The following is a 27,964-nucleotide window of genomic DNA, read 5'->3' as shown; positions in this document are numbered from 1 at the left end:
AATTCTAAAGTTTATAGGGAAGAAAAGCAGAGAGCAGTTCATTTTGAGTTAATATTCTTCCCACTTCTTATTGTAATTAATTTTTCCATTATAGTTTCCTCTGATCAGGTACTATAACCGAGGGAGAAGAGGAGGATGAAGATCATTCGCTTGTACAGGAAGAAGGGCAGCAGAAAACTGAGGTTAGGAAGTAACAATCACACTGACTTTTCCATAAAGACTCCCAAGGACCTTCTTAATTTACATCATAATCGAGGGTTGTATTAGTTTCCTACTGATGCTGTAACAAATGACCACAGACCTAGTGGCTTCAGACCACACAAACTTACTCTGTTACAGTCCTGGAGGTCAGACGACAAATGACTCTTTCGGGGGTAAAATGATCATGTCAGCAGAGCTGGTTTCTGCTGGATTCTCCAGGGGGAAACCCATTCCTTGTCTCTTGCAGCTCCTAGAGGCTACAGCATTTCTTGGTCCTGGCCTCATCCTTCCAGTCTCTGCTTCTGTGGTCGCTTAGCCTTCTACTCACTCTGGTCTCCTGCCTCCCCCTATAAGGAAGGGCCCACCGAGATAACTCAGGCCTATCGCTCCATTTGAAGATCCGTATCTTTTGCCATAAAAGGTAACATTCAAGGGTTATGGGGAGTAGAATGGAGATCTCTTTGGGGGCCATTATTTAGCCTATCCTAAAAATTAAATTTATTGGGGTGACATTGGTTAAGAAGGTCATATAGGCTTCAGGTGTGGATTTCTGTGTTACAAGATCTGTATATCACACTGTGTGCCCACCACCCAAAGTCAAATCATCCTCCTTCACCATATATTGGGCCCCTTCCACCCCTGCCCCACCCACCCCCTTCCCTCTGGCAACCACCACCCTGCTGTTCGATATCACAGGTGTCTTATGTGTATCAGCAAGAGATCCTAACTAGATGGAACCTATTGGAGTCTTCAGTGCATAATTAAAAGTTTTATAAAATAACCTCGTCATTGTCAGGAGAAGCCAGACCCAGACCATGGGTAACAGCCTCAAATCTGCATCTATTATTGATCTTATTGATTCCCACTTACTGTTGGAAAGGATGAATTTTAATCCTACTAAGCCTTCGTTTCTGAGTTTTATTTTTGCTGTATCGTCACAATTTTCAGCAGTTTTTTTTTTTTGAAAATCAGTGCTGTTATTACCTCTACCTTTGCTATGTGCTCTAAAGCATCCTCAGGTTTCCATTATAGTGCTTATTGTGATTTAATACATCATGATGTCTCCCCTGGCAGGTCATAAGCTCTGTGAAAACTGGGTCCATGTCTTCCTTCATTCCTACTGCATGGACCTAGTGTGTCACAGGTATTCAAATGTTTTTGAAGGAACACATAAATCTTTCACCATTTTTCCATATGAGCTCTATTGCTACCTCACATTGAAAAGCAAACAAAGACTGTATCGTATTCATCTTAGTAACTCTAAGAACTAGCACAATATCTAGAACACTGTAGGTATTTATTAACTTCTTAAATGAATGCATGCCCAGGGACACTTCCCCAAAATCCATTTGAGAGGGAGGCCTGTGGATTACTTAGCTCCAGGAAAGCTCCTTATAGATAACTAGAAACCTTCATTCCAACGTAACCTTCTTATTCCTTAATCTCACCATTTTGTGCAAAGTTAGAGTTAAGATTAGAATACATTTAAGAGAGAAAGGATCCCTTTTAGCAAGGTCTCGGGTTTCTACCTTGACAATGGAAGTAAGCAAAGAAGGACTGATTATTAAATAAATTGTCCATGCACTTTTAGACATGACTAAAGTACCATTCATCCTACTGGTTGTAGAATAAATGAATTTGATGGTTTTTTAACGGAGACCTCTCCCTGCCCCCACTGAGAGGCAGTCTACCCTATGAAGGTATTCTTGAGAGGAAATTTTGGCATAACCATCAATGTTATAACATTCAGTTCTCTTAAAATAATTCATCAGGGAAACAACATGGAAAGAGTTTGGAAATGCTGTCAATTGGACTCCAGGCACTTGAGGGATCAGCACGTTAAGAAAAAAAAAAATCATTGAGCTGGTTTGGCTCAGTGGATAGAGCGTCGGCTTGCAGACTTTGATTCCCGTCAAGGGCATGTACCTCGGTTGCAGGCTCGATCCCTGTCTCTGGTTGGGGGCGTGTGTGGGAGACAACCTATCGATGTGTCTTTCTTATGTCGATGTTTCTCTCTGTCTCACCCCCTCCCTTCTACTCTCTAAATATCAATGAAAAAATATCCTCGGGTGAGGATTAACAAAAAAGAAAAAAATCATTAGGTCTTGGATCAATGTCTCGATTTTTCTGTTTGCTAGGTAGCTGAAAAACTGACTCTCCTATGTTGACTAAAATGTAGGTCACCTTTGACTTATCAGAGAAATGCTTTGTCGGAGGAATGTCTGAAAGTAATGCCTACGGGGAAAGTGGGACAGTTATGGTAGTTGAATTTATCTCTCCCTCCTGACACATCTCAGAAGAAGCCCTTTATTACTGAGTAGGCTCCCAAACATCCTCAAGCAGAAACGTGACAAAGCAGCATAGTTCTCCCAGTGAAAGAATTTATGATCGTCCCAACCCGGTCCATCAGGGGAGGGGATAAGGCTGGGAAAGGGTCCAGCTGACCAGAGAACAGTGACTGTGTAACAGGTGAAGACCTGGGGCAGTAGCAGAGAATTTAGGGGGGAGGGAGCGGGGATTATTTGTCAAAGAGCAAAGTCCATGTTGTTTTTCTCTTGTGCAACTAAGTATTTGAGTTAAAGAATAGAATCATTAGCAAGTTGAGCTGACAAAGGTGTCATAAAGTTGACATCCCAGGAGAAATGGAGTGGCCACCTAGACTTTGTCCAGCTGTCAATTTCCTTTCAAGCATTTCAAACCCTCCCAAGTAGCTTCAGGTTTATTATAGGAAGACGTGCACAAAACATCAAAAGATTTCCTTAAGTCGTTTCTCATAGTCAAGAGATTGTTTCAGGGGAGGAAAGATCACATTTATTTATTCATCCAATATTTTGAGTACCTGCTATTGCTGCGTCCTACTCGAGGTGCTGGGTTAAAGGAGAGAACATGTACTGAGCATTGTTCTAAACAGTTTATACTCCTTGGCACATCCAATCCTCAGAAGAAAACTGAAACGTTTACTGTCGGTTCCATTTTATGGGTGAGAAACTGAGGCCCTAATTAAGTAACTTTCCCAAGTCAAAGCCTCGATTGTCTGACTTCAGATGTCACTTCTTAAGTGACTGTGGTATACTGCTATGATTCTTGAAGGATTCTTGCATTTCAGCCAGGCCTGCTTTTTCTGTGGGTTGTTGTGATGATGATGATGTTGATGGCTATGGTAACTGCCATGCATTCATTGAGTGTCATGCACCGTGTCGCCGTGCTAAATACATTCATTCTAGGGTTATGTCATACAGTTCTCACAAGTCTGTTAGATTAGTAATCTCTACTCTGTTGATGAAAACAGCGAAGCTCACGGGCATTAAGTAACTTTCTCAAGGTCCCAGCTAGTAAGTGGCAATGCGAGGCCTAGATCCCGTTTTGTCCTGTGCCACGACCCGTGCACCTCGCTCTCCCTCTGACCCGCCTCCCGTGAAGGAGAGTTAGTTCAGGAGAAGAGGGGACACTTCTCTTTCAAAGACGGTTAGAAATAGTCCCAACTTCTCCCTGGCTTTCAGGACAAGGACAGGACGTTGAGAGGAGGGGACGCTGGTGGAACCCGGTGAAGCCAAGCTCAGATGTTTGGATGAGGCTCCCCCTGGGGGCAGACCATTGTAAGAAGGATTGTAAAGTAACGATCCTCCATCCTCTGTTTTACAATCGCTGAGGTTTTTTTCTTCACAATGAAATCCATCGAAATTTAATTTTTGTCAGTAACTAATATGGGTGGAGAAGCGTGTCAAAACTCCTTGTTTTGGGGCCAAATCCAGTTACACAATCTCATAGAGAAGATGAGAAAAAAATCTCTGGGGTGCCCGTTAGGCTCCCTTCCTTCCTTTTTTTTTTTTTTTTTTTTTAGTATGTTTTTATTCATTTTAGAGAAAGAGGAAGGGGAGAGGGATAGAGAGATAGAAACATTGATGAGAAACTTCATCAATCACCTACCTCCTGCACATCCCCTGCTGGGGGTTGAGCTGGCAACCTGGGCATGTGCCCTGACTGGGAATTGAAACCATGACCTCTTGATTCCTGGGTTGATGCTCAACCACTGAGCCACACAGGCCAGGCAGATTAGCAGCATTTTTTTAAGCCCAGAGCAACTGCCACCATGTCTCAACGCGCGCGCGCGTACACACCTCTCATTAAACTTTATTTGATGCTTAATAACTTTTAGCTCTGGAGTAGTTTAGAAGACATTTTAAATATCCTCTGAAGTCTTCACAATATCTCATGAATATAGTTTTAGAATCAGGGAGACTTATTTGTCATTCTCATTTTTCTCTTTAACATGAAATGTTAACCTCATTTTTATTATAAGTCTAAGTCTGTTGTGCTGATTTCCAAGTAATATATATGTAAAAGTCCAACTGCCATGTGGGACAGCTTCAATAGGTCGTACCAATTAGGAACTACCAAAGATTTTAGAACAAGGACTTAATCCACCCATTAAAAAGATATTTTTAAAGTGAATTCTCATGGTGCCATGTTCTTCCAAAACTGAAATTGATATGACATGTTTCAAGAAAATATATTTTCACCTGATCCACTTCATTTGCTAGCTAATGAAGAAGTAACTGGAGAAATATGACTTTTATGAGACCACTTTCCTCCTCTTTATTGTCCTTGAAGATTTGCCATTTCCCATAGAAAAATGCCTGAGAGCTGACTTCCCCTTTCCCCTCCCACTTTGCTGAAGTGCTGGGGTGAGGGAGGGAGCAGGAGCCTCTGGTGGGAGGAGTGCAGGCTTATACAAAAGCTCTTCCTCTCACCCTGGTCAGCGGTTTTCTGTCCTTGGAGCCAGAGAGGGGTGGTAAGTGTGGGACCGAGGACTTGGGGAGGGTGTGTGTTTCCATGTAGAGCTCTCTGGGGAAGTGGGGAGGGAGCTAGGAGCGCTGTCTGCACTGCTCTCTGGGCCTGGGGGAGAGCAGGTGGTCCCTGAGGCTTCTTTCTGGCTGCAGCTGTGCTCAGAAAGAGGGATCCGACTGGAGTGTCTTCTGCGTTTCAGTCATGGAATCCAAGGGAGCCTTAGGTGAATGAGCAGGAAGCAAACTCGGTTACACGGCATATACACCACCCTGATGTTGGTGGACGGCTCATTGCTTTGCGGGCACAAACATATTACCAGACTCACTGATAGGTAGTTGGTCACCTGGGTTCTACCCTTGGCCCTTGGCCCTTTCTACTTGCTCCCTGAGCAATCCAGCATCCTCTACTCTGACTATGGAGTGGTATTATTTGTATATTATCTCTTTTTTCTGATTATGAAACTAGAAGTATGTTAATTGTAAAAAAAAAAAAAAAAAAAAAAAGCTAACATGGAAAATAAAAATTAGATGTAATCCCACCAGCCAGAGAAAACCATTCCTAAACTTTTCTCCATGTGTGGGTAATGTTTTAAGTCTTCCGTCATATGGATGTATCATTAGCCAGTGTCCAATTGTTAACTATTTACTTTAGGTCCAATTCTTCCTGTTGTAAAGGAGGCATATGGAGTTGTCATACCTCACGTTTCCTTTCGATAAATTTTAAGATTAAAAAATTTTTAAAATATATTTTATTGATTTTTTACAGAGAGGAAGGGAGATGGATAGAAAGTTAGAAACATCGATGAGAGAGGACCATCGATCAGCTGCCTCCTGCACACCTCCTACTGGGGATGTGCCCGCAACCAAGGTACATGCCCTTGACCGGAATCGAACCTGGGACCTTTCAATCTGCAGGCCAACGCTCTATCCACTGAGCCAAACCGGTTAGGGCAAAACCATGTATTTTTTTATTTGTCATTTTGTTGTTTGGGTTAAGAGGGGATGCCTCTTGTTTTGCCATTTGATTGGAAGTCTGCTGTTGTTCAGTGGTCCTCTAACTGAACATTTCTATGCAGCTGCTGTCTTTTTTTTTTTTTTAATATATTTTATTGACTTTTTACAGAGACGAAGGAAGAGGGATAGATAGTCAGAAACATCGATGAGAGAGAAACATCGATCAGCTGCCTCATGCACACCTCCCACTGGGGATGTGCCCACAACCAAGTTACATGCCCTTGACCGGAATCGAACCCGGGACCTTTCAGTCCGCAGGCCGACGCTCTATCCACTGAGCCAAACCGGTTTTGGCTAGCTGCTGTCTTTCTGCCATCAGAGGAATATATTTCTTTTTCCTTCATTCATCCATTTGTTCATTCTTCCATTCGATATTTATTGAGTGATTCTCTAAGCACTTGGGATAAGGTGAACAAAATAGAACAGAATCTCGGCTGTATAGTAGCTTAGGTTTTATCCACTATTAAAGCAACCGATTCCATCATTATTTTCTTTTTCTTTTTTTTTTTTTAATCCTCACGCAAGGATATTTTCCCATTGATTTTTAGCGAGAGTGGAAGAGAGAGGGAAAGTCAGAGAGAAACATCAATGTGAGAGAAGCACACATCAATTGGTTGCCTCCTGCACGAGCCCCGACCAGGGCCTGGGGCTGGGGAGGAGCCCGCAACAGAGGTACCTGCCCTTGACCAGAATCGAAACCGGGACCCTTCAGTCCGTAGGCCGACACTCTATCCGCTGAGCCAAACCAGCGAGGGCTCATTATTTTCTTTTCAGCACTTACCACTAACTGAAAATACCTTGGTTATTGACTAGTCAACTTGCTTATGATTTTCTCCTCCCCCTCCAAAAATGAGCTGGAAACCTTTTTACCTTACTTCTTACTGCATCCTTAGGGCTTCAGAATGCCTGGCACCAGGAGGCTGCTAATGTTTGTTTGCTGAGGAGTGAAGAAGATATTGTGGAATTAAATTTCAGGAAGAAAAAAAAGTAATGCTAGAACCCCCAGAACAATGGTGAATAGAAGGGTGGGAGTGGACATCATGTCTTGTTCCTAATCTTAGGGACAGAGCTGTCAGTCTTGTACCACCAAGTATGCTTTTAGCTGTGGGTGTTCTATAGATGGCCTTGTTAAACTATAGTTTGTTGATGATTTTTTATCATGAAAATGTGTTGGACTTTTTGTCAAATACTTTTTTTTTTTTTTACACCTACTGAGATTATGTGGCTTTGTTTTTTATACTACTAATAAGGTGTGTTACGTTATTTGATTTTCCGATGTTGAAACCACCTTGTTGGGATAAATCTGATTTGGTCATGTGTATGGTCCTTATGAATTGTTTCTGGATTTGGTTTGCTAGTATTTTGAAGAGTTTTGAATCTATAGTCATAGGGATAGTGGTCCATAGTTTTCTTTGCTTGTGATGTCTTTGTCTAGTTTTAGTGTTAGGTTAATACTGATCTCGTAAAATAAGTTGGGAAGTGTTTCTTTTTCTTCTTTTTAGGGGGAAGTGTTTGTGAGTGACTGAGGTTCATTTTTAATTGTTTTATAGAATTCACCTGTGAAGCCATTTGACCCTGAGCTCTTTTTTTAAAAAATTATTTTTCTGGAAAGTTTTTTAAAAATATATTTTTATTGATTTCAGAGAGGAAGGGAGAGGGAGAGAGAGATAGAAACATCAATGATGAGAGAGAACCACTGATAGGCTGCCTCCTGCACGCCCCCTGCTGGGGATTGACCCCGTAACCTGGGCATGTGCCCTGAGCAGGAATCGAACCGTGACCTCCTGATTCATAGGTCGACGCTCAACCACTGAGCTACACCAGCCAGGCTGGAAAGTTACTTCTTGGCTGCTAGTGTTCTGGCTGCTTGTGACTGGTTGTCATGGTGATGGGAGAGAATGAATTAGGAGGTGGCTGCGATAGGCATTGCACTGTGGACTTAACCTACATATCCTTTGTTAATGGGACTTGGTCGTAGCCTTCCTCTGACCGGGGCTTGAAATATCTTGTTGTCCTTCATGATGCTAGAGTGCAAATGAAGACAGTAAAAGTGTCCTGCCATCCTGCAAACCAGACTTGTTTCTGTCCTCACTCCATTGTTCCATGACCCCATGGAGATTTAGACACTGAGGCAAAGACGTGGTAGCAAGAAAAATGTAAGTGTTTATATGACACGTTTAGGAACTAAAGCCAAATGTTAAAGAGTTATCTCAATTGTTACGTCATTTGGCACTTAGTTCCACCAGGTTGTGTGTGTTTTTTTTTGTTGTTTTTTTTTCTTATGAAATGTTTCATACTAAGAAGACTCATTGCTGTTTAAGTATCAAGCTTCATTTACGTCTTTTCTATTCTTTCTTATTGTTGATACTGTTCGGTCTGGCGGTTCTGACCTTGATCACTTTTCTTGGAGCTCCTGCCCAGGAGGCCACATTGTATTTTCTCAACATTGGTTGTGGGTGACAGACCGCCAGGAGCCTATGGGAGGAGGCCACGTGTTCCTGGGCAGTTGGTTTCCTTAATCGTGTTTCAAGAGCAAATATTGTGGCTCCTGAGTAGTGAGACAGAGAGGTGGGGCCTGCGCGTCCTGGGGGCCGCCTCCAGCATGCCTCTGAGAGGGTTTCCCTTTCTCCGGGAAGGCCAGGGGTTGTCCCAGGCAGCCTTCGTGGGCTTCCTGGGTTTCCTGGAGTCCTGAGGGAAAGCTCCAAGGACCTTCCTGTGGTGGAGTCCTAATTTGGATGCCTAAGCCAAGAACTCTCGTTCCCAAGACTGATCATCAGGGGGCTCATGTGAAGAGCTCCTGCTAGGCCTCCTGAAGAGAAATGGTGAAGGGGGCACGGGGGTGCCGGGATCAGTGAGCTTTCTATGGTTCTAGCGTTGAAACTCTCGAGTAAAAGAGAAAGATAGAAAAGCTGGCCCAACCTCTGGTGCAGGTAGGAAGGGTAGCAGAAATGTGTCCCAGAAAAGCAGGAAAATCAGCCTTCAGAAGGCGCCCTCTGAGCGTTATTGCCCCTTCCTGGGGCAATTGGTTGACGGGTAGCAGGGGAGGCAGCAGAGGATGGTGCCACTGAGATGTCTGTCTGTCTAGATGCCTCTCTGTCCAGCCCTGCAAAGCCCAAGGAGTCCTTCAACAGAAGTGTCTTCGTCGGCTAGAGCGGCCATGACAAAATGCCACGCCCTGGTGGCCTAAACAATGAGAATTTTAATGAGGTTAGAAGTTCAAGATCAAGGTGCCATCAAGTTTGGTGTCTCCTTGGCTTGCAGTTGGCCACTTTTCTCGTTGTCCCCCACTCATGAGGCATTTGTACCCCATTTCTTTCTTTAATTTTTTAAAAATATATTTTTTATTGATTTCCGAGAGGAAGGGAGAGGGAGAGAGAGATAGAAACATCAGTAATGAGAGAGAATCATTGATTGGCTGCCTCTTGCATGCCCCACACTGGGGATTGAACCCGTAACCCGGGCATGTGCCATGACTGGGAATTGAACTGTGACCTCCTGGTTCATAGGTCAACACTCAACCACTGAGCCGTGCCGGTCAGGCTCCCAGTGTGCTTTCAGATATTTCTGTTAAATGCTTGCCCTTGAAGGTGTGTAGCTCCCTTGAAAACATAGACGTACGCTGCGAAATGATTTATGAGTGTTCTCTTACTGCCTCTGACCTACATATATTTTTGTTTCTTTTTCTGCTTGTATCTTTCCTGTCTCAGCGTGATACGTCTTAATAAAGAAAACTAACACAGATATATTACTGTACAGTTGGGCTAATAATAATTTCCAACTTTCAAATGTTTATGTTATAAGATTGACTCTCTTCTTATTATGCAGAACCATGTTGACAAAACTAACTAGAGCCCCTTTTTCTCTCCATGGGGGAGAGGAAAGCAGCCAGCTGCAGCCCCCTCCGGCCCTGCCGTCCCACTCAGGAGGGAGGAAAACAGTAGTGAGGTTCACAGACCAGAAACGCACTAAAAGACTGGGACCTCATCCTGGGACTAGAGAACGCTCCCCCTCTTCTATAGCTCACACCCCATTACCACATGCCTGATGACAGCAATGCTTTCACCCCGTGCATTATGTCCAGCTATCGGGGAGAAACTGCCAGGCATATGAAAGGCAGTAAATAACAATTGGTATCAGACGTGGCGGGGTGTTGGGGTTATCAGATGCGGAATTTGGAACCACGATGATTGAATGCCAAGAGCCCTAGCGGGTGAAGTAGACACGTGCAAGAACAGGTGGGCAACGCCAGCAGGGAGGTGGGGGTCCTGAGAGAGATCCAGGAAAAATGCTGGAGACACATGCTGGAGGGAGAGGAGAGAGGAGTGCCCGGGCTTCTTAGTAGACGGGCCGAGGAAAGAGTGTCTGAGCCAGGGGCCCTCTCCGCAGACACCTCCAGGACCGAAAAGCAAAGAGAACCCCGCTTGTGAAACACAGACAAAGTGTCTAAGGGCTATGGGACAGCTACACAAGGCGTAACACACAATGAGAAGACCAGAAGGAGAAGAATCCGAGAAAGACACCGAAGAGATATCTGCAACAATAATGACTGAGAGTTTCCTCCGAATGCGCGATCCCCCCCGTATCCACGGTTTCACTCTCAGTGGTTTCCGTTACCGGCGGTCAACCTCTGTCTGAAAATATTAAATGGAAACTTCCAGAGATGAATAAAATATACGTTTTAAATGGAGCGCTGTTCTGAGGAGCGTGATGAAATCTGGCGCCATCCCGTGCTGGGCTGCCTGGGATGTCCTGCCTGGGGAAGGCGCTCCTCATCCTTTTTCCCAGTGTCAGTGCGGTATACGTGACCACCGGTCAGTCACTTAGTAGCTGTCTTGCTTCTCAGATGGACTGTCAGGGTATCTCAGCGCTGTGGTCAGGTAACCCTTATTTTCCATAATAATGGCCCCAGAGCAAAAGAGTGCTGATGCTAGCAATTCGGATATGCCAAAGAGAGCGTCCTTTCAAAGAAAACGTGAAAAGGTTCCCCAGCTTAATACTTTATAAAGTGATTCCGTGCATCTCAAAATATTTCATCTATAAGGATGTCACGTCAATGTGTAATGCAATCAAATATTCACCACTGTTAACTGAGGGTCAGTTACGTGTTAGGTGCTCAGCTACCCTGGGGGCACGGAGCACACAGGGTCCCTGTCTCGTTCAAGGCCAGGGGCTCCCTCCGGCATGGACCCTTATCTCTGTCTGGGCCTCTGAACTGTCACAGTTGAGACACCCCAGGATTCAGGAAAAACTTTGAGAGAATAAGTCAGAGTTTGCAGCCTTGGTGCACTTTGCTGAACGTGTGTATTTAAGATTGATTTGGATCAGGCCAACCCTTCACCTTCTTGGAATAAATATCTGGGCCACTAGGTCAGTCAGTGACAGACGCCCCTGCTGGTGCGCCAGGGCGCGTGCCTGCCCGGGACTGCGCATCTGGACGGGTCAGTGTTGTGAGCACCTTGTTAAACTGCCTTGAAAACATATCTCCTTGGTCTTCACGGCAGGAGCTGAGTCGAGCTGGTTGACCTGTGCCTACTTGCGTCGTGTGAGTCATGAGAAGTGAGGAGCCATATTTCCCGAGGAAGGAGAGGGATCTGAGTCAACATTGAATCCCTCCCAGTGGCCCAGCGTGGTGCCTTAGGCAGACTGTTGCTCAATGCATAGTTGCTGACCCAATATCCAATTAACCGGAGATCGGTATCTGCCAACAAAGTGTGTCTTTTCCACTCGTCAGAGGCTGGGCCCGATGTTTGGAACCTTTGCCCGTAAGGAACCGTGTTATGGAGTAAGGAATGGGTTGTGTTTGTACAACACCCCTATTTCCTGGTCTGACATCCAGGCCTGACGGTAGTAAGCCACCCTGAGCACTTGCCTCTTTCTTCTTCTCCCAGGCTCCTCCGCTGGCCCTGTTGGCGGTTTTCCCTGCTCATATCTGGCAAGTGCCACTGGCCCCGGTGCCAGAGAAGATTCTCTGTGATCAGCTGCAATCTGGAGCAATCTCGGTAGGAAAGCCGCAGGCACATAGTAACGAAGTTTGCGCATCTGGGGACGAGTATCTGGGGTGACCGCGGAACGAGAGGAAAGGCCCTGCCAGGGGCGAGAGAGTCCAGTTAATGACCAGGATGGAGCAGAAATAAGGACAAAAAGAAGAGCACATGGGAGAAACGGGAGGGCTTGGGTCCAGTTACAACTAGGGTGGGGCAGGATTCTGAGCTGCGGGAAGCCCCAAGTGAGAGGCTCGGGGCCATCTGCTGTTGGGGGCACCTGGCCAGTGGTCAGAGAGCTGAGGAATACCCGGAGCATTTGATGGCAGGAGGAGACAGAATGACAAATGGGAGGGAATGGAAACTCCAGGCCGTGCCGAGGGTGGCTTTCCCCGTTCCCGTCAGAGGCAGGTTCGCAGAGGGACCTGTGGGAAGCAGCTGGGCTGCACCCTGGGATGAGGGAGTGGGCAGAGCACAGAGCGGCCAGGGGGCTCTGTGGTGGCTTTCCGGCCCCAGGGCTGGGCAGGGCAGGGCAGGGCCGGGCAGAGCCGGGCAGAGGAGGTGAGATATGCAAATTCTGAGGCTCGGGAAGGCGGAGTTGCTGGGCAGCCAGCCCTGCTGAGCACGGGGAGGCGCACTCCGTGGGTTTGGACATCGGGCAGAGTGCGGCTCCTGGCGCGCTGCTTCCTTAGCAGACCTAATGTTTACAGCTTCGGGGAGATCAGATCAGACCATTGTGGGGTTTTTTCCTATCAGGCTGGGGATTTACCGCCTGAGCTGCTTCCCGCCACGGCTTTGCTGGCCAAGCCAGGCGGGATTGCTTCCTCCACTCTCCGGGGGCCTGTTTACACTGACTTAAGTTTTACTGCCAGCTTTCAAGTGGGAAGAGGGAGGTTATAGTGAAAGGTCAGCAGGTGAGCAGAGGGTCCCTGTCCTGCCATGGGTGTGTGTGCGTGCGTGTGTGTGAGTGTGTGCACTTTTCTATATGCAAATCGTGCCCTGACCTGGTTGACAAGACCTGATCGCTTGTTTGTGGGCGCAGTGGTGGTGCCAGGCGGGTTGTTGGGCAGTTTCCGGTTTTGTTTATTGTAAAGAAGGAAAATCAATCCGCGGGGTTTTCTGGGGGGAGGGCAAGAGGTATTTACTGTCAACAGGAGAAGGACCAGGGGATATAAGGTACCGAGCCCAGGGGCACTGGTTGTAGGACAAGAGCATGAAAGGGTGGGGACGCCAGGTGCAGGGCATTCTGCCCCACGTGTCGGATGGGAGAGACAACTGGGAACACCACTTGGGCCGAAGCACAGCGCGACGTGGAATGAAATTAGGTTGGGCTCCAGCTCCATTTCCTCAGCTCTCCTTTTTAAATGAGTTTCTAAATCCTCCCAAAGATAACAGATGGATGCTCACTGTTTGGAAATAGGAGCTTAAGTGAAGAATCGAGAAGGCCAGTCTCTGGTCCACGTGCACGTCCCCAGAGGACCTAGCGGAGAGGCTGACACGGTGGGGAGAGCCGCTCACAGCGTTGTCCTCCCCTCCAGCAGCCAGGATGGAGCCTCCACTCGGGACCCAGCAGGGAGCCATGCAACCCCTGGTCGCGGACAACTTCGAAGCCTGCCTGTTGGATAAGGTGAGGACGGGTACCGTCTCTCCCACACACCCCTCCCCCCCTCCTCACCTTCTACCCCTCCCACCCCTCCTCACCCTGCAGGGGGCTGTCTGCCACTCCTGCCCCACCAGAACTATTCTGAGAAAGGTCTCAGGCCCCAGCTTCCCCCACCCCCGGGGAGAAAGCCTCTCTGCTCCCCACTTTTCTGCCCCATAGTCACCCATCACACTCAGCTGAGTCCACTTTCTCAACAGCAGTGTCCCTGGCGCCGCAGCACAAAACGTGTTTGCCTTCCCGGGGACTCCCCTCGTATTATCAGTGAACATATTTATTTGACAATCCATTGTATATTGACTCCTGAGGCTGTTCTTGTTAGTATCTTGGGGTGGTAACTTCAATGTTATATTGTTTTATTGTTGCTCAGTTTCTGGGGCGAAGAAGAGAGTCTTGGATATTTTTATTCCCCTTGAAATTCACACGGTCTCTTTGCACATATGTGGCCGGAATTATCTTCAGGGCTCATTGAAGTCAATGCAGGAAGAGTGTGAAAGGTGCTGGCAGGTTGAGGCCCGTACAGTATCTCATGTAATCGAACCAACAACTATGGGGTGCACGCCCATCGCCTCCGTGTTTGCAGAGGAGGGAACGGAGGCTCGTGTGGGTTAAGTAACTCGTCCAAAGCCACACAGCTGGGCAGAGGATGCTGAGGTTTCAGCCTCCTCTTTTTCTACCCCAAAGCCATGTTTCTTCTGCTAAACCCCTCTGTGCGCCTCTCCATAAACACACGGGGCACCTGCTTTGTGCAAAATACTGTGCCCAAAACACAGGTCTGGGATGGGTCTGCCACGAGAGAGAAACTCTGCTCGGGGGCGAGCCCGCAACCTGGGCATGTGCCCTAACTAGGAATCGAACCAGGACCTCCTGGGGTTCCTGGGTCAATGCTCAACCACTGAGCCACACCGGCCGGCATTTAGAAACAAACTGGCTATTGGATTTAAATGCAATTCCAGAATTAAAAGTCTGACTTCCTGTTGTCGGGAAGGAAGTTCTCAGCATTTTCCCCAGTGGCACTGATCTTGGGTGACATCTGCACGGGCCACATGCTCGGGTGTGACCAGGCCTGTGTGACATTTCATTCCTGGCATGCTATTGAGTGCCATCTCCGTACCTCTCTCTCAAGGAAGCATGTTGCAATGCAAGCGGGTCAGAATGTTATTATAGGGAACCATCTTGACGTCCAAATAATTTATATTTGAAACAGTAAAAGTTGTCCACAGACTTGAGCTATTAATAGTAGCAAGTGACATGTGGGACAACAATGGGCCTGACGCTGGTTTGGGGGGCCGGGAGGGCGGGAGGGACGTAGCCCTGGATGGGGACGCGTACACAGAGCTGCCCTGGAGAGAGGGGGCCAACCATGGATGGCGCCCTTGAGGGATGGATGGGCGCTCTCGTGGCTGCTTTTGTATAAACTCTGCTCCAGGAGAGTGACTGAATCTGCGTGCCAACAAGTGTAGCGTTGCTTATCCATGGCCAGGGCAGTGGGCGGGCTGGCTTAGCCTCAGTGCTCACAGCCCTCTGAGAACTTTACTGTGAGAGTGCGGTTCCCAACCACTCTGACCACAGCGTTCTGTCGTCAGCCTTGGGTTCCTTTTCCCTGCTATTCCTCGTCAGACTTCTGGTCATCCGATGTCCCTAACCTGGCTTCGTCCATTCTCTGACCCAGCGTGCAAAACATGGCCCTCCACTGAAACCCGCCCGTGTGCTCTTGTCCACCTGCACATCTTGCCCAGCAAACCCCAGGCTTAGCCCCTCAACTGTTACCTTTGTGCTGAGAGCATCTTGCAGTGGGGCCCACTGGTATCCCACAGCCGCACGGGCCCACCCATAGCCGCGTGGGCCCACCCACAGCCGCGTGGGCCCACCCGCCACTATCTTGGCCACTGCCTGGCAATCTCAGACATGTGCCCAGCCGGCCCCTCCTTCCTTAGAGAAGCTATTTCCAAAGTCTGTCACCCCGCAGTCCCTCCCTCCCACCTCTCGTCCTCCCTCTCAGCCCATGGCCTGGACTCCTGCTCATAAAGAAAACAGCCACCAGACAGGAAGCCTCGGATTCCCCGCATTCCCTGCCCTTTCCTCTGTGTTTGCATCCATCTCTCCTTCCTTCTGCACCCGGTGGATTCCTCACCAGGTTTCTGCACTTGCCCAGCTCTTCCTGGCCGGGAAATCCTCACTCAGACTCAGTGGCTCTGCCCTCCGCCCCTGCTCCTCCACTGGTTCTTCTCCGTCAGCATTTAAACGTGCTTGAACCTGCGTGGCGTTTTGAAAATTCCTGTCGGTGTCCTTGTTTGTTTGTTTTTCCTTCCCTAGCCAACTTCCCGGAGGAGCTACTTACCTCTGTCTTCACTTGCTTGTCTCCCATTCCCTCTTTAAAAATATATATATATATATATATATATATATATATATATATATATATATATATATATACTCTATGATTTCAAAGAGGAAGGGAGAGGGAGAGAGAGATAGAAACATCAATGATGACAGAAAATATCGATCGGCTCACCCCCTACTGGGAAGAGAGCCCTCAACCTGGGCATGTGCCCTTGACTGGGAATCGAACCGTGACCTCCTGGTTCATGGGTCGACACTCAAACACAGAGCCACGCCTCTATTTCGGAAAAAACATACAGACTTCCCGTCCAAAGATTATGTGGATTTTTCTGTCTCTCCTAGAGTTTACTAAAAATTCCATTGTGTTTCCCACAAACATCCATTTCCCTAAACCTTACATATCTCTAAAGGCATATTTTTTTGGTGTTCCGTTTTCTGGGGGTATTTCTCAGTTTGGGGAGACTTGCTGTGCAGAGTCAGCAGGTCCAGGAGGGGTGAGTTCCGAGGAGAAGGGAGCCGTGGTGTATGGACATGGCGGGAAGCAGTCGCTGGACGTCAAACTGTTTAATCTCCACACGGGCTAACCCGTTTCACAGTCACCAACCCGGCCAGCAGGCGCTATCGCCCCCTTACGTCACGACTTCCCCGGCCACCTGATTCCAAAATAGTCGCCTTTTTATTCTCTAATCCCTCATCCCGTGTGATTTTCCTTCATGGAACTTACCCTACCTGGAAACACTTGTACACACACATGAAGTATGTATACCCACATACGGGGGGGTGGGGGGGGCAAAAGTAGGTTTATAGTTGTGAGCATGCAAAACAGTTTATCCTTGTATTATTACTTATTAATTATTGTATTTTTCCATATGAACAACTGTAAACCTACTTTTGCCTCACGCTGTATGTATATATACACATGAAATGGGCACCAACCACATGGCAGGGGACGTCTGTGACCTCCTGAGTCTGTGGACTCACACTTGAACGCATGCTTCTATTCTATTTTTTTTAAGATATTTTTTTTTATCGATTTCAGAGAGGAAGAAAGAGGGAGAGAGAGAGAGAGAGAATCATCAATGATGAGAGAGAATCATTGATCAGCTGCCTCCTGCAAACCCCACACTGGGGATTGAGCCCGCAACCTGGGCATGTGCCCTGATCAGGAATCGAACTGTGACCTCCTGGTTCATAGGTTGACGCTCAACCACTGAGCCACACCATCCAGACGAATGGATGCTTCTATTTTAGAATTGAACTCAGAGGCACTGACAGGTGCCATCAGACCTGAAGTCACCTCTCCCGGAGCCCTGCTCCTGTGGTCACCCCACTGTGTCCTGTCCCGTCCCTTCCTTACGCCAGTGCCCGGGGCAGTCCCAGAAATAACCCCTGTGCTGCTTCCCGCCCACCAGGTGGACCGGAGGCGCCAGTGGGTTTCCCAGACGGTGGAGGAGGTGCAGAAGGTCGTCTACCACCTGACCACAGAGATCAGCAACCAGGACATCCGCTTCCAAGCCATCCCTTACTCCCTGATGTACAATGGGAACATCACGGTGAGCGGCCTCCCTCGTCTCTGGGCGCCCACCCGGGGCTCGCGGGAACCGCAGGTGACAGGCGCGGACACCTCTGAGAATACTAACTACCGCCTGTTTCCTCGGGGACTGAGTTTTTACCACTTCCACACTCATGTGAGTGAGCGCCCACATTCCAATTTCCAGCTGATGGAGACTGAGACAGGGAAGTGACAGGGCGTGGTCAGTTCTATGGGGCGTGGAAGCCAGAACGCACCCTGGGGCCCTGAGCCAGGGCTGTGCCACTCTCCCAGTAACAATAGATTGGGGCTGGGCAGAGGGAATTGTCGAGAACATAGTAGAAGGTATTTCATGGGTTGCAGGTGGGGGAGGGAAGACAGTGAGAGAGGTGGCCTTTAGAAACTGCAGGGGCCGCCTCGGAACCCCTGTCCCTGCTGAGGAGTCCCCAGAGCTGCAGGCTGCCAGGGTAGCAGCCCGCATTTGTGCACCGCTGTGGAGTGGGCGAAGCCGTCCCCACAGAAGGATCTCACCTACAGACAATCTCACCGAACAGACACGAAGGTTCTCTGCCTTTCAGGGACAGGTGAAGCGAGGCTCTGGATTATTTTGGATCCCCGTGCCCCTTGATCTGGATTTTTCTTACGGCACACAAGAACCCCTTTCATTTGTGTTACAGTTTTCTGTATTCATGCCCCTCTCTCACACCAGAGTAAGTCCTTCGTTGGTAGGGACCATTTGTGTTGATGGCTCCGTTCCCAGCCCCCAGCAGGGTGCAGCCTGCGGTAGACACTCAACTTCTGTTGAATGAATGAATGAACGAATGAGCAGAAGAATTAGTATATGAGCACATGATGTACTGGTCCAGTACACTTCGAGGTCAGTGGGTGTAGGGACCACCCATAAGATTCTGGGACTTGTTGCATTTTGAAACAGTAAGATCTTGGGAAATTCACCCCAGGATGCAAATGTTAAAACTAGATTAGATCCTAGAATGTCAGCACATCTCTGCCCCCCTCTCCCACCCACTTCCACTGCCTCCTAAATTAGACAAAAGTAGACCCGTGACTAGGAATAGAAGCATAACATTACTTTTCCTAGAACTACCGTACATCCTGGGACATTTCCTTCTGGGAGAAAACTCCTCCCCGTAAACATGAGGTGCCCTGCAAAGCCCAGGTTTCCTTCATGCCTCTTCCTTGCAGACTCACAAAGCCAAGGGCTCGGTGACTTCATGTGCTACTCGAGGCCTCACAGGGGGTTAGTGGCAGGACAGGATGGGCCCTCTCACAACAGGCAGGTGCAGTTCCCGTCCACCTCGTCACATGGCTGAGGGCTGAGTGGTTAATGGCGCTGCCTGGCTTAGCAGGTGGCTCCAGGGGACGCCTGTGACCTCCCAAGTCTGTGAACTCACCCTCGCTCCCTCTCTCCTCTCCGGACCCCAGGTGTTGGCCCCCAGCCAGTTCCTCATCACGGTCCCAGTGAGAGGCCTGGCCGGGTACCGGGAGGCCAGGGAGCAGCGCTGGCGGTACTACACGCTGCAGGGCGCCAGGCTCCCCTGCCCCCTGCGGAGCCCCGAGGGCCTGCAGCAGTGGCTGGAGGTGCAGCAGTTCGTGAAGAACCTGTGGCAGTGGCACGAGACAGACGTGAGCATCGAGGGGGACATTGTGCCCGCCAAGGTGCTCCAGGTGTTCCGGAAACTGGTGGAAAACGCCATCGAGACCTGTCACCTGTCAGGTGAGAGGATCAAGAAAAGTAGGGTCCACTTTTTAAAGGGTAACTTGTGACCTGGTTACTTGGCAATTCAGTAATTCCAATTCTGGACAGATACTCAAAGAAATATGTACAAGGACCCCCACGGTCATAGGCTGTGTAGTAGTGAGGAGCTAGAAAGGGTCCGAAAAAGGAACACTGACCGAGTAAATCCCGCTGCCTCGGCCTCGGGGACTCCCGTGCAGCCTTCGGAAAGGAGGAGGTGCCCTGACGCACACATGGGTGAAAACTGCCCGCGCCGGACAGGTAAGGGAAGAGCCAGAGAGCTGAGCCATGCCTGTTCCCTCTGCACAGAAAGGCATGGGTGTCTGTGCACATTTCCTTGTCTAGACACAAGGATTCTGGAAGGTTCCATGATGGAAATAGCCCATGTTTAATGGACTGTGACCATGGAGAGAATGCTCCCGTGGATTATTTAATTTAATATGCATAGCACCCCGAGAGAGGAAGGATTACTTTTCTACCTGTTTACAGATAAAGAAATGAGATGTGGAGAGAAGTACCATGTGGTGAGCGGAGCCGGCAGTCGCTGGCCTGCTCGCTTTGCCACGCTGCCCACAGGGAGAGTGGGTCTGAGAGAGTCACACCCAGCCGGGCTGAGGAGAAGCCGTCAGTAAATCATGCTGAAGTGGCAGGCATCGCGTTCGAGTCTGGGCGGCTCTGAGAGGAGACTATAGGCTCTTCCTCCCACCGCAGCCAGGAAAGGACGTTCCCTGTGGAGCAGCCCACAGAGGCAGCGAGGGAGCTTTTGCTCTCTTCTCCAGGCAAGGAGCAAAGTTCCAGCTGCCCACCCACGGAGCTCGGCCTTCTCTCATGAAGGCAGACAAAAAGCCTGCATCCAGCCAGCGTGGCTCAGAGGCTGAGCGCCAGCCTATGGACCAGGAGTTCAGGGTTCGATTCCCAGTCAGGGCACGAGCCCGGGTTTCGGGCTCGATCCCCAGTGTGGGCCGTGCAGGAGGCAGCCAGTCAGTGATTCTCTTTCATCATTGATGTTTCTGTTTCTCTCCCTCTCCCTTCCTCTCTGAAAGCAATAAAAATATATTAAAAAAACAACAACAACCTGCATCCTTTGAAAGAAGGGGGGACAGATCAGAAATGGATTCTAGCCTCTGAGCTGGAAAACGTGACTGGGTGCGTTTCTCTCTCTCCCCCACTTCGCCTGGTTGGAAGTGACGGCGTGCGGGCTTCCTCCTGCTCACTGGACTCTCTTTTTATATATATTTTTATTGATTTCAGAGAGAGGGAGAGAGAGAGAGAAACATCAATGATGAGAGAGTCCTTGATCGGCTGCCTCCTGCACACCCACACTGGGGATCGAGCCGGCAACCGGAGCATGTGCCCATCGAACCATGACCTCCTGGTTCAGAGGTTGATGCTCAAGCACTGAGCCACGTCAGCCGGGCGGCTCACTGGACTCTTGAAGCCAGTGACTGGAAAGCAGGTTATGGTTGCGAGGGCTTAGGATGGTAATGCAGCCGGGGGTGGGCTGGTGTGACGATGGTGAGAACAGATACCACCTGAGAGCCTGTGACCGGACAAGAGACGGTTAAACCGAACGCCACCACAGGCCGATGAATAAGCCGGGGGCCAAGGCTGTCTCAGACAAGGTCAGCTTCTGCGTGGAATGAGGGGGATGTAGAAGAATGGTCGGATTTCATCTTACAACAGCGAATATTCTACCTTTTGTTTGTATTCAGCGTCTCTTTCAGTTGAGCCTCCTGAAAAGAATCTATTAATTTAAGAAAAGGTACCATAACAGCCTTGGGGGAGGGAGGAGGAACATACAAGAAAAAGCCACCAACCATGAGATTTTTCTAGCAATGCTTCTGTCAATATTTACTCGGCTAATTGTCTAGTTTTGATATAAACCGCGCCCCCCTGGGTGTGCTATTGACACTCTGAAAATGGCCTGGCGGCCGCGGGTGCTGGTCAGAATCGCTGCTCCCAGATTCCCTCTTTGAATGCTTTTTACTGAGCCTGTTCGTCATTTCCCACCAGGAAAGGTCAGCATGCTAACCACCAGCATTGCAGTCCACGTTGCCATGGAAACAGCCGAAGGGCAGGTGGAGATAGAGCTGGCCCCCGAAGTGGAGATCCCCACCGCCTGGTCCAAGAGAGCCCCGTGGCCTCGGTGTCTGTCGCGCTGGCCCTCCTCAGAGAGGGCGAAGTGCATCAAGGTACCGGTGAGCAGGGCCCCTGGCCGGCGCACAGCCCTCACAGCCGGCCAGCCGCGGCATCGCGGCCTGCCAGCCAGCCAGCTTCCCAAAGAAAACAGGTTTCCCCAGACCTGTGGCTCTCCAGTGGGGCCCACACCTGGGAGTGGCACCTGAGGACCTGTTAGACATGCCGATCCCCGCGCCCCTCTGATCTGGACGAGGCTGGGTGGGCCGGCCCCGCCCTCTGGGTTTTAACAAGCCCGCCAGGTGATTCCGGTGCAGGTTCCAGTCGGAGAACCCTCCCCAGAGGACGTGAACGCAGCCTCTGCCCTTAACTGCCCACGTGCGAGGGGCGGGCCCCGAGGCTCCTGCTGTGTCCACGTGGGGTGAGCCGCCTGCCCCGGGGCTGGCCCCCAGGCTAGTGGATGCTTCGGAGACGGCGTTCTCCCCCGGCCAGCGTCATCCTTCTCACGTTCCCGCCGTTTCCCTCTCCCTCCAGTCATTTGGGTTTTCCTTGTTGGCCCGTTGGCATTATCACTGGCAGCTGAGCTTCCTGCAGGCCGAGCGGGTGCTGCTGGAGCAGCTGGACGAGGACGGGGGCTGCCGCCGGCGGTGCTTCCAGGCTCTGCGGCAGCTGAAGGAGGACGTCTGGTGTCCAGGGCGGAGGCCTGTCATCACGTCCCACCACCTGCAGGTGAGTGTGCGGCCGGGGTGACCACGACCGGGGTGGGTCCCCTCTGCGTCTGGTAGGGCCTGGCCTGGCCACACGGAACCGGCCTGTGTGTGTGAGATGCATTCAGGATGGCTTCCAGTGTCCCGATTTGCCAACCACAAGTGATCACTCAGGGAGCGAGAGAAACCATCTGTAAGTGTGCCCACAACTCCCCTGGCCAGGGTACCATTTCCTCCGCCTCTCCCTCCCCTTCCCCCCCTCCCCCTCCTCCCCTTTTCTTTCTTTGTGCCTTTCCTTCCTTTTTCCCTCTGTCTCTCTCTCTCTCTCTCTCCTTTTATTTCACTCAACCATGGGTGCCCACTGTGTGCCCGAAGCCCCGCTGAGCGTTAGGAATGACTTGCAACATGTGGCCTCTGCACGTGAGAAATCTTCACTCCGGGGAAATCGTGCGAGCTGCTCAAACCTCAGACAAAAGTCCTGTTTTCCTCGTGTTCTGACTCAGTCCCCACTCAGACCAGGTGCAGCCACTCCCGCACACACACGCTCCGTGCAGAGGAGGAAACGATCAGGTTAGACCAGCACCGTGACTTCCGGGTTCCAACATCGGGCATGGTTTCCCGTCACTGCCAGCACCTGCCTCCCCTTGCCCCAAACCCAACAGTGCACCTTCAGGACCGCCTTCACTCACTCACTCACTCACTCGCTCAGCAAAGGTGCATTGAGATGACTACAAGCCAGACCCCTGCCCCCGCACCTGGAGGGACCCGGGGAACAAACACAGACATGGAGCTGCTCTCGTGGGGCTCCCGGGCCAGCAGGGGAGACGGGCGTGGATCAGGCAGCTTTGCAGGTGGAATCACACAATGCAGGGAGCACCAGGGAGAAAAAGAACGTTGCTCCGGGAACCAGGGCGCCCCTCCTGGAGAGTGGCCTTTGATTACCCTCTCTCACTTCTCTTTCTCAAATTTCCGACCGCACACGGTGAACTGGACGCTCCGGTGGCACCGTGTGCCGCTCACTGGGGTTGGGAGGTGTCAGACTCTGACGGACAGCACAGCCCCAGCCCAGCTAGTGCATTGGGAGCTTCAGGCTTCTCCCTGAGCCCTGCACAGGGGAGCACCGGTCGCTGGCGTAGTCACCCGTCTATGTGGTGCCTTCCTTGCACGCTCCTACCTGTGCCTCCTCCTTCCATGGACAACGATTCCGTGCTGGTCCCACTCACTCCTGAGCCCCTGTCTCACCCAGGGCTGTGCACCTAGTGGTTGCTCGGCTGAGTGCATGAGTGACTCCACATCTGATTCGGCTTCCCCACACCCCTCACAAAACCACTGGCCTTTGCTCCGCCTTCTTATCTGTTCTGATAATCTGTCCTCCTGGGTCTGGTGAAAGTCTCTTCATGTCTGGGACCTTTCCCTCAAGTGTCTACATTCTTAACATGATCGCAGGCACATGTCCCTGAAAGCACACACCTGTGCTGGGGAAGGGCACGCGCTGTCTGAAGACAGTCCAGTCATTCTGGGGCCTCACCTCCTCTCTTGCTTGTCTTTCTACACTGGGAAGAGGGGGAGCTGAGACACAAACTCGAGTCTGTCTCAGAGCGAAACCTCGTAATCTTAACCCCAATGGCCTTGCTCCACAATTAAGATGGATAGAGACACTTTAAGTGGCATAAATATTTAAGGCAAGATTGGCGAGGGCGCCGTGGGCCTCGCGGCTATGACTGCTCTCAAAATTGCATCCCGCCCACGAATCACTTTCATCCCAGGGGCTTCTAATCATCTAGAGCCATGGTCGGCAAACGGCGGCTCGAGAGCCACATGCAGCTCTTTGGCCCCTTGAGTGTGGCTCTTCCACAAAATACCACGGCCTGGGCGAGTCTATTTGGAAGAAGTGGCATTAGAAGAAGTTTAAGTTTAAAAAATGTGGCTCTCAAAAGAAATTTCAATCGTACTGTTGATATTTGGCTCTGTGGACGAATGAGTTTGCCGACCACTGATCTAGAGTCTTAGGGAAACTCCCTCCAGGGTTTCCGCTTCGGTCCTCCCTGCCCACCCACAGAACAGAGCAAGACTGTGCGCTCAGGAAGGGGCGTTGAAAAGGGAGTCAGGCGTTGGAAGGGTGGGATGAGCAGAAGCAGAGCTGCCTTTTCCTCCAGTCTGCCCCCTTGGGCAGCGGGCAGTGTGATGGCCGCGGCTGGTGGCGGTGTGGGGTTTTCCCCGAGGAGGGCTCGAGCGTGCAGGACCATTGCAGGCGTCCGTCTGGGAAACGTGGAAGAGATTGGGTTGCAAAAGAGCCAGTCACGCTCACCTCACCAGAAGCCTGGCCCTGTTTTCTGGGGCCCTCCCCTCCGCCCCCAAGAGGCTCTCCCCCAAAGCGTGAAGCAAGAGCTTCCCTTTCACTGGCTTGTTTAGTCCTAAAACCCACTCAGAGGCACGGGGCCTCGATGAGCACGGGCTGACTGGCTTCAGTGTGCCTGGGAGATGGAAGGCTAACGGCAGGAGAGGAACGCGTCCCTGTCTTCTGTATCCAGGTTACCGTGACCAGCATGAAATTACCTCCCACTCTTCACTCCAAACAACTTAATCTAAGTCAAAACGTAGTCAGTATCTTGCCGTGACCCTAAAACTGTTCTTCTTAGTGAAGTCTGTATGTTAAACACACCCAACATCCAAACCATCACATTAGTTCATTGACTATAGTCAGCATTTCCTGAGTGCCTCCCTGCGTGGGCCAGGCCCCCTGCTGGGGGCTGGTGACAGAACAGTGACTAAAGCAGGTACGGTCCTCTGTCTCAGGGAGGTCACTGCCTAGTAGGGACCCCATAGTACGTAGGAACACGAGGACTACTGGGCTCATTGCTGCTGATGAGAAATAAGTGACAAAGAGGGCGTTGAATGGGTGTCAGAGGGCAATTGGATGTGATGGAAGCGTTTCCTGGGCAAAGGGAAGGCAGTGTGTTCCAAGTGGAAGTGAAAGTAGGGTGTGGAAGGCTCTGAGGAAGAAGAGAGCATGAAATGAGGCCAGTGTTGCCCGGTCGGCATGGCTCAGTGGCTGCGCGTCTCCCTATGAACCAGGAGGTCAGGGTTCGATTCCCGGTCAGGGCACATGCCCGGATTGTGGGCTCGCTCCCCAGTGGGGGGCGTGCAGGAGGCAGCCAGTCAATGATTCTCTTCAGCATTGATGTTTCTGTCTTGCTCCCTCTCCTCCCTCTCTGAAATCAATAAAAATCTATTTAAAGAAAAGAAACGAGGGCAGTGTGGCCAGAAGGAGAAGCCCAGGAGAACGTAGGGCCAGACGAGGCTGGAAAGGCAGGTTGGACCAAACCTGTGAGCCAGACTGTGAGGTTCATGTTTTTAACTAAAGCGGTGAGGAGACTCGGAGGTCCTTCAGACAGACGGCCATTTCAGAAAGACCTCGTTGGCTCCCTGCGCTTGGCGACAGGTGGGAAGGCTGTTGTGCAGGTCCGGGCGCGATGTGGTGAAGGATGAGACACGTGGGTGGATTTGAGACCTACGTCGGCAGCAGGATCGGCAGGGCTTGCCTGGGGTTGGCGAGGGAGGGGGTGAGCCCAGGTCAGTGACTTGCATGACTGGCTGGATGAGCAGCTCTGGAGGCAGACCAGGCCGGGGGGGAAGGCCGTGAGCTCAGCTGGGACATGGTGAAAGGTGACTCTCAGGTTTTTAAGAAATACCAGATAAAGAGGTCAGTGGGGCAGTCTGGGCTGGAGAAAGAGAATTGGGAGTCACCTGTGTCTCGTGGGATGAAAGCCACTGTTGCGGAAGGAAGTAGGGTAGGAGGGCCTGGAGCCGAGGAACGCCATGCTTCAGGAGTAGCTGTGGTTCTGGGAGAAAGCCGAAGCCACGTGAAGAGTAACCCAAGAGGAGGTCGTGGAGGGGAGAGTCTGCCGGCTGGTCGGGTGAAGCGAGGGCTGGAAGAGGCCTGCGGGGTTCAGCAGTGTGCAGGTCACTGGCCCTGGAGGAGAGCAGCTTGTGGGGACTGACGGTGGGAGAGGCCACCTGCAGGGACTGAGGCAGGGAATCGGTGCAGAGGAAATGAAGACAAAGACGGGACAACTGAATAAAAAATCTGAAGAACAGAATGGACTGGGGAATATAATAGAATCAGGGACATAGAAAGGGAGTGGACTGACAATTCTCAGGGGGTAGGGGGTGCGAGGGGTGCGGGAAGAGATTGGACAAAAATCTTACACCTATGGATGAAGACAGTGGTGGGGGGTAAGGGCATGGGGTGGGGTGGGGAATCAGGTGGAGGGGAGCTATGGCGGAAAAAAAAGAGGAACACCTGTAATAATCTGAACAATAAAGATTTATTTAAAAAAAAAAAAAAAGAGACGGGGCGACTGGAGAAACCTGGATCCACAGAGGTGAGAGTTAGGGCAGCAGGAGAGGGGGGATTGGCGGGGAGCCAGGAGCGTTTCGAACAGGTGTAAAGCCAGCGAGGAAGCGGGAGATCCGGCACATACAGTTTCTGGAAGGGGAGGGATTCGGCCAGCTGGGAGGAGCGGAGGGGCAGCGAGGAGGACGCTGATGTCTGGGCATGAGCGTTTCTGTTTTCCCTGCAAGGCAGAGGCAGAGGGGTGGGGAGAGTTGTGATCATTGGACGTGTTAGTGGGGAGCGAAGGAAGGAAGAGAGAGGCGCAGGAGACGGACAAGGCCGAGAACCCACTGAGGTTGGGGATCCGGAATTCAGGGCAGAACCAGCTGGCCCTGGGGGCACTTCCCCGCCGCCTCCAAGGTCACGTGAGCTCAGTGTTTCCGAGGATATGCTCCTCGGGCCCACGTGTCTGACCCCCTCCTCCCTCCGCAGACAGTGCTCTTCTGGACTTGCGAGAAGTATCCCCACGCCAAGGACTGGCGGCTCTTCAGCAAAGGGCTCCTGCGCCTGGCGAGGAAGCTGCACAAGTGCGTGCGCCAGCGCTTCCTGAAGCACTTCTTCGTGCGCAGCAGCAACCTCCTTGAGCACGCCGCCTCCTCCGAGCTGGACGCCGTGGCCCAGAAGCTGGCCCTCTTCCTGAAGGACCCCGGGTCCGCCTGCAGGCTCCTGACCTTCCACTCAGGCCTGATCTCTGTGGATGGGTCCAGGAAGGTGCCAGGTCCCTGCCCAGGAGAAAAGCACCGGGCGGCAAAGGCAATCACGTCGACCACCAGCACATCAGAGGCCTGACCAGGCCTCCCTGCGCCATGCAAGCGTTTCTGCCCTCGCCATCGCCAGCTACCTCTCTTGGGGACAGCCCTCATCCAGCTGCCCCGAGCCGCACATTGCAAACTGATGACCGTTCTGAGTCTGTTTCCCTTGCTCAGATGCTGATGGTCTGACGGGGAGGATGGAGACAGAGCCCCCTGGGAGCCAGGCCTCAGCCTGCTCCCCAGCCCTGGTCCGCCAGCCCCGGGTCCATTGTTTCCATCTGTGAAATGGGACTGTGACTAGGCCTCCCTGAGGCAGGGCCGAGAGCCCGTGGACGGTGCAGTGCCCTTCCGAGGAGAAGGCATCGGACCAGCACTCCGTGCCGCTGTTGGTTTATAGCCGGTGTTCGCATCCTGGAGGGTACCTAACCGCTGATTAAATGAGTGCGTCTGTTGCATTGGCCTGCGTGTGTTTCCCGCCAGCTCTCCTTGTGGTTCTGTCTGTCTCACCGGTGGTCCCTAGTAGAGAAAGAGAGGTTCGATGACAGGTGTCAATCAGAGGTGAAAGGGCAGATCTGTCTGCCTCCTTGATCCCAGCCACTGGCCCCTCCTTGCTTCCCACGCCGTGGGTCAGGGCTGGGACCGCCTTGTATTTATGAAGGAGCTCGGTACAGTGACCTGCATGGAATGACTTGGGTGCCAC

At 51.0% G+C, this 27,964-nt stretch overlaps 1 protein-coding gene across 7 annotated transcripts; it reads left to right on the top strand.

Annotated features, from left to right (window-relative positions):
- On the top strand, positions 1-27,727 carry MAB21L3 (mab-21 like 3). 7 transcript variants are annotated; one of them, XM_080647438.1, is made up of 9 exons: positions 1-182; positions 449-622; positions 11,891-12,001; positions 13,372-13,610; positions 17,399-17,539; positions 18,961-19,252; positions 21,287-21,465; positions 21,944-22,138; positions 26,945-27,727. In XM_080647438.1, exons 4-9 carry the CDS (start codon positions 13,530-13,532, stop codon positions 27,299-27,301), a joined length of 1,245 nt encoding a protein of 414 aa, XP_080503564.1. In that variant the 5' UTR covers positions 1-182; positions 449-622; positions 11,891-12,001; positions 13,372-13,529; the 3' UTR covers positions 27,302-27,727. The 7 variants fall into 7 exon arrangements, with proteins under 7 accessions (XP_080503564.1, XP_080503563.1, XP_080503566.1 ...); XM_080647437.1 differs by lacking the exons at positions 1-182; positions 449-622 and having other exon boundaries at positions 11,930-12,001; positions 13,525-13,610; positions 21,287-21,471; XM_080647440.1 differs by lacking the exons at positions 1-182; positions 449-622; positions 11,891-12,001 and adding an exon at positions 13,184-13,308 and having other exon boundaries at positions 13,404-13,610; positions 22,004-22,138.
- Positions 27,728-27,964: the final 237 nt, after the last annotated feature.

This window comes from Plecotus auritus, assembly GCF_963455305.1.
Source record: "Plecotus auritus genome assembly, chromosome: 12".
NCBI lineage: Eukaryota > Metazoa > Chordata > Mammalia > Chiroptera > Vespertilionidae > Plecotus > Plecotus auritus.
This window is presented reverse-complemented; position numbering and strand designations above follow the sequence as displayed.